At 47.1% G+C, this 12,271-nt stretch overlaps 1 protein-coding gene across 1 annotated transcript in view; it reads left to right on the top strand.

Annotated features, from left to right (window-relative positions):
- DNAH9 (dynein axonemal heavy chain 9) overlaps positions 1–12,271 on the top strand; it is a 286,201-nt gene that overhangs the window by 272,870 nt on the left and 1,060 nt on the right. The window contains exons 67-68 of the mRNA XM_052657972.1: positions 1,504–1,686; positions 10,292–10,681. Of these exons, the coding sequence (XP_052513932.1) occupies positions 1,504–1,686; positions 10,292–10,681 (573 nt within the window). The remainder of the gene's footprint in view (positions 1–1,503; positions 1,687–10,291; positions 10,682–12,271) is intronic.

Genomic DNA, 12,271 nt, shown 5'->3' on the forward strand with positions numbered 1-12,271 from the left:
GATAATTCACAGTGGGTTTTCTTTCCCCCTTTGAGGGAAATTTTGCTTTTAATGTCAGATTAAATATTTAAATACGTAGCATTTAGATTTTCACGATAAGCATTTATGATCAGAGGCGTTTGCTTGCAGAAATGAGGTAGACCACACCCCTGGGCACCCTCTGCTCCCGTCTGAAGGGTCCTCTTTGTGTCTGTGGATCCGCTCCCTCCTCAGGCTGGCTCTCCAAATCCTCTACCACCTGATCAGTGATAGAGAGAACTCTGTGTCCCCACCTTCACCGTGTTTTGAAACAGTTAACTACAGACTGTCTTTCCCTTTCTTTGTGAATAATGTCCAAATGCCAGCTCACTGATACAGGGCTGTTTCTTCCAATTCAGCTCCGCAGACAGAGGTGTGATGTAGTTTTAGCCATCTGTCTTCTGGTCCAGCAGCAGCTTCCAGGTACCATTAAAATTCCATCCCAGTTTTCGCCGTGACAGCACCAGAGACCCATCTGTGAGACGGCAATGAGTCTTTACCTTTCCTTTTTCTAACATCAGCTCTTTTGCTAGAGAATGTGTTGTGTTAACAAAACAAGGCAAAGTGGATATTAATAATCATGTAGATATATAGAGTTCTTTCTAGCTTTCAGATGCTGCCACATTCATCAGACCTCTTGGTTTTGATCTCTTCACCAGCTCTGGGAGTTGGTGGGGGAGAAAGACACTGTGGAAATTTTTATAGACGAGAAAATGGAGGTCTGAATGACTTGCTTAAATTCACACGGGTAATACACAACGGCAGTGGGTTAGCTCAGTCAGGGTTCTCTGTTTGTGAAGAACAGAGACTAATTTGGCTGAAACAGACAAGAAATAGCTCATATCGAAGGAATCCACCCAAGAAAGAACAGAAACCACAGTGACGCCGGGTCCCTCGGGGAAGAAGGGTGGGCCATCCTTTCAGAGTGCTTCCCTCCGCTTTCTGCACCTGAATCCTGGCTTGAGGTTCAATTCTCACACTTCTGGAAAACATCATCTGATTGGCCCACTTGAGTCATGGGAGGGCTGGGCATGGGGAAAAGGTAATTTCACAGAAGGAGACGCGGCCCTATTTACAAGAAGAGGGCAATGAGATGAAGGAGCCAGAACGGCGTTCAGCACACACAGCCACCAGCTCGCCCGACTCTGGGCTGGCACTGGCTCCCTCACCCCTTCTCTCTACCCCCCAGCGCCCTCCTCCCTGCCCCTGCCAGCCATACGTTCTATTAAACCTGTACTTTCTCATTTTTTTTGTCTGCTGACAGAGCTCCTAGGCCTACTTCAAAATGGCAGACTCAGCCTCCCAGTGTGTGTGTGAGTCGCTCCATCATGTCTGACTCTTTGGCGACCCCATGGACTTGTAGCCCACCAGGCTCCTCTGTCCATGGGATTCTCCAGGCAAGAACCCTGGAGTGGGTTGCCACGTCCTCCTTCAAGGGAGAAGCTGGAGCCTCATCCTAACCACATGTTTCCCGTTCTGGGGCAGGTCAAGGCGGTCCTGGAGGAAATACTGGAGCGGGTGACAGATGAGTTTAACCTCCCAGAGCTGATGGCCAGGGCGGAGGAGCGCACCCCCTACATGGCCGTGACGCTCCAGGAGTGCGAGCGGATGAACGTGCTCACCAGACTGATGCAGTGCTCCTTGCGGGAGCTGGACCTTGGACTAAAGGTGGGTGAGACCAGGCTGGGGACGGGGCTCCAGGGAGCTGGAGCGCAGCAGTCACAGCAGCCTCACCACCCAGGAAGGTGCCCCTCCTAGAAACGGAGTGTGCCCGGGCCGCAGGGGTTGTTGAGACAGGCTCCGGAGCCGGAAACTGGGCAGGTGGACTGAGCCGTGACAGGCAAGCTGCCCAGAGCCCACGCGCTCTGAGCTCCGGGCAGAAGAGGAGTCGACACCCAGTGTCTTCTGCTGACGTGGGTGGCATTGCTTTCCCAGGAGGGAGAAGTGTGTGTGCTGCTGCATTGAAACACAGGTCTAGACATCCCGGACCACCTCCCCACTCTCCCGCGTCCTTAGTGTGTGACCTCAGAGCGACTTAAGCCCCGCCCCGTCCCAGTTCCTTTACCGGTAAAACAGGACGAGTGGTCCTGCCTCAGGGGGCTTTGGGAAGGATTCAATAAATCTATTTGCATGGGTTTCCCGGTGGCTCAGTGATAAGGAATCTCCCTGCCCTTGCAGGAGATGCGATTCCATCCCTGGGTAGGCAGATCCTACCTGGAGGAGAGCATGGCAACCCACTCCAGTATAATTGCCTGGAGAATTCCTAGGTACAGAGGAGCCTGGCGGGCTATCGTCCATGGAGTTGGTTGCAAAGAGTCAGACACAACTAAGTGACTAAATAATAACAACATAGAATGTTGTAGAACAGTGCCTACCTGTGGCAAGCACCCAGAAGTGTAGGTACATACAAATAAGTTCCATTCCAAGAGCGCATTTATAAGTCCACTTGGCTCATAAACCCAACAAAGTTAGCCTAGGTACCCAACTAACACAAACGGCTATATAGCCCTGTACTGTAATAGGTTTATAATACTTTTCACACCAATAATACATAAAAGCAAACGCAAAAAATAGAACATCTTTAATCTTACCTCACAGTACCTTGAAAAGTATAGTTGTCCAGCCCAACAGCTGGCACAGAGGGCTGGTATCAAGTGAACAGGCAGGAAAAGTTACTGGAGGAAGGAGAGAAGGAAGGAGATGGTAGAGCTGAAGGGTTGTCAGCAATAGGCGATGGAGGGCAAGCTGTAATGTCACTCATGCCTGACGTGGATAGATGCCTGACACTGGCATCTTTGAAAGTTCACAACTTGAAGGTTCATATGTAGGGGACTTACTGTATTATTACTGCCACATCAGGGGAAGTCCTTCGTTGGAAGGACTGATGCTGAAGCTGAAGCTCCAATACTTTGGCCACCTGATGTGAAGAGCCGACTCATAGGAAAAGACCCTGATACTGGGGAAAATTGAGGGCAGGAGGAGAAGGGGGCAACAGGAGTAGATGGTTGAATGGCATTGCCGACTCAGTGGACATGAGTTTGAGCAAACTCTGGGAGAGAGTGAAGGACAGGGAAACTTGGCTTGCTGCAGTCCACAGGGCCACAAGGAGCCAGACGTGACTTAGCAACTGAACAACAACAATGATCAGAGGAAAGGAAAGAATTTTAATCTTTTGCAACCTCATGGTTATGTGAAACGTCCAAGATGCTATACAAGCTCTGAGCAATGAGAGAATCCGTTATTTATACCACCAGTTATTAAGCACATCTACTTCATTCACCATTAGAAAATTCCATCAAGTGCCCAGCACAAAGCCTAATGGAAAAGCCCTGTTCAAACCATTCAGTTGGACAACAGGCAAGTGGGAGGGCCTGCTGCCATTTAGGAGCTGAGGAAGGCAGCTACTGTCAGTTTACAATGGCACACTTATTAAAAGAGTTGTATCTCCAGGCAGAGGGAAAGGATGAACCCAGTTTCATAGCTGGAGGTGGAAGCTCAATCCAGCCCTGAACATCCAGGGCTGTGATACGCTGCTGCCCTCGCATCCTACCTGGAGGAGAGCATGGCAACCCACTCCAGTATAATTGCCTGGAGAATCCCCATGTACAGAGGAGCCTGGCGGGTTATATGACCACCGTTATATGACCACTGTCAGGCATGCAGAGGACACGCAGCCATGAGTGTCTTCACATGTAGTCACATAGAAACTGTGAAGTAGGCTGAGAAACCTGAGTGAGTTGTTTTTTTTTTTTTAATCTGTTAATTTGCCTTCTGCCCCAATGTGGACAGACGGAAATAAAGAGAAAAGAGGGATGGGAAGAGATGCTGAAGATTGATGTTGCTCCATAATGTTTTACAGTTACACACCAGCTTGCATCCTGTATCAAAGGAAATACAGAATTTCACAGAACAAGCTCAAATGTAAATAAGAACTTTGGCTGTCATTTTATGTGCCTCGGTTCCTGAGATTCGCAGGTTGATATTAGTAACTATCTTGAGTTGGTTTGTTGCAATCTTAGTTTATTGAATCCATGCAGTTTGGTGCAGTCTGTTTACCCATCCAGCTTCTAATTCACTCTCTCATTTTTCTTCCAAGAGCTTTTGCTGGGGTTTGGTGTCATGAATTTCAGCGTGTGCCTGGGTGAGGATGAAGGGGGTGGGGAGGGAGTTGCTCTTTTCTTCCAGTCTAGCTTGAGAAGGCTGGTGGACAGGCAGCCTTGGCTCTCACTTCAGCCTGGAGGAGGCAGTGGAGACTGATGGGAACCTTCCTCTCCAGATGGACAGTCTGGCGGGAAAAGAAACACAGAAAATGATCACAGTACCAGGCATGACTGATTGCAGTGAGGTGGGAGGAAAAGGAAAGAGACAAGTGTGGGGGAAGGGAAGTGGCATCCAGGGGGCTTTGGAGGAAGGGTAGAATTATGACAGCTGATGATAATAAGAATCTGCTGAGTAGCCCTAAGCCTGTGCTAAGAGTTAACTTGCTTTGGCTGGAGCAGAGAGTCCACTCAGATGAGTAATTATGATAAACTTCAAAAGGAAGAAAAGAGCAACTCCTTTGCTACCCAAAAGGTACTAGCTGAACTGAGAGGCATAGCACTCAACCCCCTGAGAACTGTGGGAACCCCACAGCACACAGCATGCAGAGGTCTGCCATCCACAGCCATGTTCCCACAGAGAGGAATTCAGGAAAGAGTCGACATCTGGCTCTCAGCCTTTCACAGTGAAGAGCCAGGTCCTGTGACTATACCAGAGCTGACTGGCCAAAGGTACTGACTCATATTAACCAAACGCACAAAAGCCTGATGTACGAAACAGTCAACTATCACTTTATTCCTCTACAATCAACTAGGTTATAACTTTCAAAGAATCTATTGATGGCAACTTGCCCAGAAAATCTCTGCAGGTGTAAGAAAACCACAGGAGAAGCTAAATTCTTATGCACTGTCCAGGATAGTGAGCTTCTCTGGTGGCTCAGATGGTAAAGAATCTGCTTGCCAATGCAGGAGACCCAGGTTCGGTTCCTGGGCTGGGAAGATCCCCTGGAGATGGGAATGGCAACCCACTCCAGTATTCTTGCCTGGAGAATCCCCATGGACAGAGGAGTCTGGCAGGCTACAGTCCATGGGGTTGCAAAGAATCTGACATGATTGAGCAACTAAGCACACGCATTCAGGATAGTAGCCACGAATGACAGGTGAGCACTTGAAATGTCCATACCCAGATGTGCTATAAGTGTCAGTTAAATGCCAGATTTCAGAGATATAGGGCAAAAAAGGGGAAATACCCTATTAATAATTTTATATTGATTGTATATTAGAATATTTGACACATATATATATCACATTAAGTAACATATTATGAAAATTGAATTCACCTCTTTTAAATTTTTTAAAGTGGCTACCATAAAATGTAAAGTTACACACATGTAATATTTTGAATTTTTAAAATATTTTTTACTTATTTGGCTGCATCCAGTCTTAGTTGCAGCACACAGGACCTTTGTTGCCTCATGCAGGGTTAGTGGCTCCAAGGCATGTGGGATCTTAGTTCCCCAAGCGGGGATCGAAACTGCATCCCCTGCTTTGCCAGGCAGATTCTAAACCACTGGACCAGGAGGGAAGTCCCAATTTTGTGAATTTTAAATGTAAAATTACCCATTCAAATGGGTATAACTGTCAGTTATGTAACCTACACTTATGTAACACAATGTAACTTGTGCTACATTTCATTTGGGTCATGCTCTCTTAGATGGAGCCCTGGCCAGTCCAGTGTCTGGGACTGGGGAGCTGTTTTTTATTATCCAGATGTTTGATGGCATCAAACATTTCTCCCCTCGCCCCCTGCACCCCCTCCCCCCACTATGCTTCAGTGGCTAATGCCCCTCCTGACTGACAGATTCTGTTTTTCTAAACATGTGAAAGATATTCAGACTTAAAGCCCAGCTCAACGACTTAAGGGACTGCTCTGGCACTTTACTTTCGTCCATTGTATGTTGACTTAATAGTTCAGCTCTTGCTCTGGCCATTTAGTGACTGATGGTCACCACCATGCAGACAGCTTCCCTGGCCCACATGCCTGCTAGAGTGCATGGATGGATCAGCTGCTGTCCCCAGACTGGCTGGGGTGGAACCCACATAATTCCCCATCTTCCCTCCCTGTCTCATCACCCCCTGCATCTCATACGAATGACAGCTGGTTGCAAAGACCATCTTCGTAGGGAAGGAAGGGAGGACCAAGGCTGACCTTTAGGTCAGGGGGCAGCCTGTAGCCCCTGGAGAAGGGCATGTGTGGGCATTGCTAATGCCGTGGTGTGGACACTGGCCACATGCCTGTGAGCCCAGAGCACCGGTCACTTCCCACCCCCAAGAAGGGACCTTTTCTGGCCATCCAGAGGCCTTCAGTTTGGACTGAAACCTGTGACTCTGCACTCTCCACAAGCTTCCTCACTTAAAGCGATGAAGGCTTAGAGGGAAAATCATGTTTTTATTTTTGTTGTTGTTCAGTCATGTCCAACTCTTTGTGACCCCATGGACTGCAGCACACCAGGCTTCCCTGTCCTTCTCTATCTCCAGGGTTTGCTCAGACTCATGTCCATTGAGTCAGTGATGCCATGCAACCATCATATCATCCTCTGTTGCCCCCTTCTCCTGATACCAAAGAAAGACTGAAAACATTTATCTATAGGGACAAGAAAAAGTGCTTAAGGCCACATCCAGGTAACCTTTGTACCTGTGATAGAGTACCCCCCAGTCTTCAGTTCTCCCCAGTTTCCCTGCAGTGTAGACATGGAACAGGCCAATCACAGGACCCAAAGTGTGGCGTCTTTTTAAGGATTTAGTTTCCTTTGTACGTTTTCTTTCTGTTGACTCTTGACCTATGAGCAAATAAGCATTCAATCTGTGTTCCACACGACCCAGGCAGGAGGAGTTTGAGGATGTTGAGGTGAACAGATGGAAGCAGATTTCTCTATGTAGGTAGCTGGAATCTTCACGAAAGTCTTCCTTACCCATCATTTGGCCCCAGAGACTTCCTGTGTGCACCCACCCCTGCCCCCAACCCCAGCCTCTACCAATCTGGCCATGCCTGAGGAGACTAATTTTCTTTGTACACCTTTCAGGAAGTGCTGTCCCAGAGTCTGTAGGTTTATTTCTCTTCTTCTAAGAAAGGGATTTGAGTTACACTGCACTAATTTAGTGTAGGACTCTCTGGGTTCTTCTCGACCCCTCCTCTGGAAATGGGTTGTTTCTACTTCCACTCGAGCTCGTGAGCAGATCTGAGTTCAGAACTCTAAGCACCAGATGAATGCCTTCTTCTTTTCCTAAATTGTTCCTGTTTCACTCTCAAACGAGCAGAACCTAAGAGATGACACCTTCCTTAAGGCTCCGTCACTTGCACGTTCAATTAGTAAATGCGAACTCGCTGTCAGAATAACTTACAAGCAGATGTGAGATATTTTTAAGAAAGCCAAGTTACACATTTTGTACTTCCCTGCTGTCAAAACGACCTTAGATTTCTGAAGAGTGTTAAAAATTAAGTATTGTGTACATATTTTTTATTATGACTTTATTTTTTAGAGCAGTTTTAGGTTCACAGCAAAATTGAACAGAAGGTACAGAGTGTTCCCATTTACTCCACCCCCCATGCCCACCCCCCCACCATGCACAGCCTCCCCACCATCAGCATCCCCACCAGAGTGGTCTGTTAGTTACAGCTAAATCCACACTTCCATCACAACCCTCAGAGTCACCTATGGTTTTTCTTAGGATTCACTCTTGGTGTTGTACATTCTATGGATTTGGAGAAATGGATAATGACATGGGGGCTTCCCATGGTAACTGGTGGCTCAGTGGTAAATCCACCCACCAATGCAGGAGACACAGGAGATGCAGGTTTGATCCCTGTGTCTGGAAGATCCCCTGGAGAAGGAAATGGCAACCCACTCCCATATTCTTGCCTGGGAAATCCCATGGACAAAGGAGCCTGGCAGGCTACAATCCATGGGGTCGCAAAGAATTGGACGTGACTCAGCGACTGAACAACAACATGATGACGTGACCCACCGTTACAGGGTCTTACAGAAGAGTCTCACTGCCCTAATATTGCAGTTACTTTATTCTTAAGCACATGACTTCCTCTTACAACACGTATCAGAGAAATGAAGGTTTACAGGACCTCAGTTTTCAGCAGGTGGCACATCTCTGTGTGAGACATGGTCACAGAGTTAAGGGGTTGAATTGGCTAGAGGAGATAACCAGGCAACAAAGGACTTCTCTGTACCAGCAAATGACAGTGGCTGGCAGAGTCTAGGGCTCCATCTGAGTTCATCTCTACCAGTCTGTCTGCCACAGCCCTCAGAGACGTGCCAGAGGACTGGGACATTTTCATCCTAGTTTTTCCAGTAGTGCTGACCCAGTTTTGTCAGGTTATGTTGTAGGATGAACCCAGGGTGGGAGACCTTACCTTCCCATCGACTCACGACAGCATTCACAAGTACAACATACTTCCACAGATGCACCCAGACTCAAGAGAACCCACAACACCGTGGTGGAGAAGCAAATGTATTTGGTGTATTATTTATAAGAGCACTTTATGTCAGTGTATTGGCCATTGAAAACTTGAAATTTTTATTTTAAAAGGAAAAGTAAATACATCCTGTATCTTTTTTTCTTTAAGTCTATTGGACTTTATTTTTTTTTAATGAATCCTGGTTTGTCTATGTATCTTTTTATGTACAGTTTAACAAGCATGTACTCTTATATGTCCATAAACAGGTTTTATTAAAATCGCAACATACAGGATTTTTAACACAACCCTGACAAAAACATACACAGTACAGTTTAACTGAAACAGAAAACCAGGCCTTTCTGTTTAGAACAGTGCTGTCCAATAGAACACTCTGTGATGATGAAGATTCCATGTTTGCGCTAATAAGGGCACACGTGACTGCTGAGGACATGAACTGCCACGAAGGAACTGAGATTTAATTTTATAGTTCTAAGTCATGCAAGCATGCTCAGTCACTAAGTCGTGTCCAACTCTTTGTGACCCCACGGACTGTAGCCACCGGGCTCCTCTGTCCATGGGATTTCCCAGGCAGGAATACTGGATGGGTTGCCATTTCCTCCTGCAGGGGATCTTTCTGACCCAGGAATCAAACCCACATCTCCTACATGGGCAGGAGGATTCTTTACCACTGAGTCACCTGGGAAGCCTCAATTTTAAGCCACTTATGCTTAAATAGCTTCATAATACTGATGGTCATCATATCAGACATGGAAGGCCTTGTTGGGTACCCTATTTCCTGTGCAGAAACCACTGAAGTAGAGAAGACACCTTCAAGAAACTGTAGATCCTTGGCATAACTAAGGTTACAAAGTTTAAAGATGGTTTTCAATGCCAATCTTCCATCACAAATTTCATTCAGCAATTTCAAGAGGGTCCCTAAAAGTTGGCTATGTCTCTAATAGCTTGGTTTCTGAAGGAAATTCTTGATTTGGGGGAATATAGATCCTCTTGGCTTTGGCTTCTTGCATTTCATGGAAGATGCTCAGTGGGACACTCAGGTAGACCCTGGGGTGGGGGGTGCAAAGTGCCGCACCTGCAGGCTGATTTCACACACATTGCCCCCTGCCCTCTGGCTGTTTGTCTTCAGGGAGAGCTGACGGTGACCAGCGACATGGAGAGCTTACAGAACGCCCTGTACCTGGACACAGTGCCAGGGTCCTGGGCCAGCAGAGGCTGCTGCAGAGGCTGGAGGAGAACAGAGGAGCCCAGACTTTAGGGTCGGGTGGAATCAGTATGGGCTTCCCTGGTGGTTAAGTGCTAAAGAATCTGCCTGCCGATGCAAGAGACACAGGTTTGATCTGGGTCTGGAAGATCCCCTAGAGAAGGAAACGGCAACCCACTCCAGTATTCTTGACTGGACAATTCCATGGACAGAGGAGCCTGGCAGCTTGCAGTCCATGGGGTCACAAAGATTCGAACTCAAGTGAGCAACTGAATCAGTGTGGAACCCACAGGTAGTTTTAGGTCCAGAGGGAACCTAAACTACTGTCAGTGGATAGGTGTGGACTCTGATATCACTGGAGCAGGGAAAGTTTTAAAGGACTAGCCTCTATGAGACAAACCTACAAACCAAGTGCTAGACAGGGACCAGCGTTGGGTCGCCCACCTCTGCAGTCATCTCCTGTCTTCCCCAGCATCCCCAAGGCCAGCTGTTCCCAGGGACCTGCCACCCCTCACCTTTTCCCCTCTGGCTGTTTGTCTTCAGGGAGAGCTGACCATGACCAGTGACATGGAGAGCTTACAGAACGCCCTGTACCTGGACACGGTGCCAGAGTCCTGGGCCAGACGAGCCTACCCCTCCACGGCAGGCCTGGCAGCCTGGTTTATGGACCTGCTTAACCGGATCAAGGAGCTGGAGGCCTGGACAGGCGACTTTGCCATGCCCTCGACTGTGTGGCTGGCGGGCTTCTTCAACCCCCAGTCCTTCCTGACGGCCATCATGCAGTCCACAGCCCGCCGGAATGAGTGGCCTCTGGACCAGATGGCCCTGCAGTGTGATGTGACGAAGAAGAACAGGGAGGAGTTCAGGAATCCCCCCCGGGAAGGGGCCTATGTACATGGCCTCTTCATGGAAGGCGCTCGCTGGGACATCCAGGTAGACCCCGGGTTGGGGGTGGAGGGGCAAAGGGCATCACCTGTAGGCTGATTACATACACATCGCCCCCTCCCATAAAGTTCAATTGCTAAAAGGGGCGCCCTGGAGACTTCTGTCCTGGATAACCTCTTCTTGAGGCTGTCAGCTCATTTCCCTGCAGCCACAGTTTGAAAGCATCAGTTCTTCAGCACTTAGCCTTCTTTATGGTCCAACTCTCACATCCATATGTGACTACTGGAGGAACCATAGCTTTGACTGTATGGACCTTTGTTGGCAAAGTAATGTCTGTTTTTTAATGTGCCGTCAAGGTTTGTCATAGCTTTTCTTCCAAGGAACAAGCATCTTTTAATTTCATGGCTGCAGTCACCATCTGCAATGATTTTGGAGTCCAAAAAAATAAAGTGTATCACTGTTTCCATTATTCCCCCATCTATTTGCCATGAAGTGATGGGACCAGATGCCATGATCTTAGTTTTTTGAATGTTGAGTTTTAAGTCAGCTTTTTCACTCTCTTCTTTCACCTTCATCAAGAGACTCTTTAGTTCCTCATTGCTTTCTGCCATTAGGTGTCATCTGCATATCTGAGGTTATTATTGATATTTCTCTCAGCAATCTTGACTCCAGCTTGTGCTTCATTCAGTCGCATTTTGCATGATATAATCTGTGGATAATTTAAATAAGAGGGTGACAATATAGAGCTTTGACATACTCCTTTCCCAATTCTGAACTAGACTGTTGTTCCATGTCCAGTTCTAATTGTTGCCTCTTGACCTGCATACAGTTTTTGCAGAAGGCAAGTAAGGTGATCTTCTGATATTGCCATCTCTTTAAGAATTTTCCACAGTTTGTTGTGATCCGAAGGACTTCCCTGTTGGCTCAGATGGTAAAGCGTCTGTCTACAATGCAGGAGATCCAGGTTCTATCCCTGGGTTGGGAAGATCCCCTGGAGAAGGAAATGGCAGCCCACTCCAGTACTATTGCCTGGAAAACTCCATGGATGGGGGAGCCTGGTAGGCTACAGTCCATGGGATCGCAAAGAGTTGGATACAACTGAGTGACTCCATACAGTCAAAGGTTTTAGTGTAGTCAGTGAAGCAGAAATGGATGTTTTTCTGGAATTCCTTTGCTTTTTCTATGATCCAATGGGTGTTAGCAATTTGATCTCTGGCTCCTCTGCCTTTTGTAAATCTAGCTTGTACACCTGGAAGTTCTCAGTTCACATAATATTGAAGCCTCACTTAAAGGATTTTAACCATTACCTTGCTAGCGTGTGAAATGAGCATAACTGTGTGGTAGTTAGAACATTCTTTGGCATTGCCCTTCTTTGGGATTGGAATGAAAACTGACCTCTTCCAGTCCAACAGACTACCTCCCATTTTTTCATTACCTTGTTTCTGAATAATAATAAAACCAAAAATAACACCTCAAAGTCTATATCCCACAAAGTGTTGAGCAAAAAGGGAAGTGGAAGGATGTCCAAAATTCCTCTCCTCCATAAAACAAGGGCATTGGCAAAAAGAAAAAAAAATGTGTATATATTAGGTAGATACCAAGTTCTGTCATCAGCATAAGGGGTTCAGGGTCACCTAG

The sequence above is a fragment of the Budorcas taxicolor genome, chromosome 19, assembly GCF_023091745.1.
Source record: "Budorcas taxicolor isolate Tak-1 chromosome 19, Takin1.1, whole genome shotgun sequence".
NCBI classification, from domain to species: Eukaryota; Metazoa; Chordata; class Mammalia; order Artiodactyla; family Bovidae; genus Budorcas; species Budorcas taxicolor.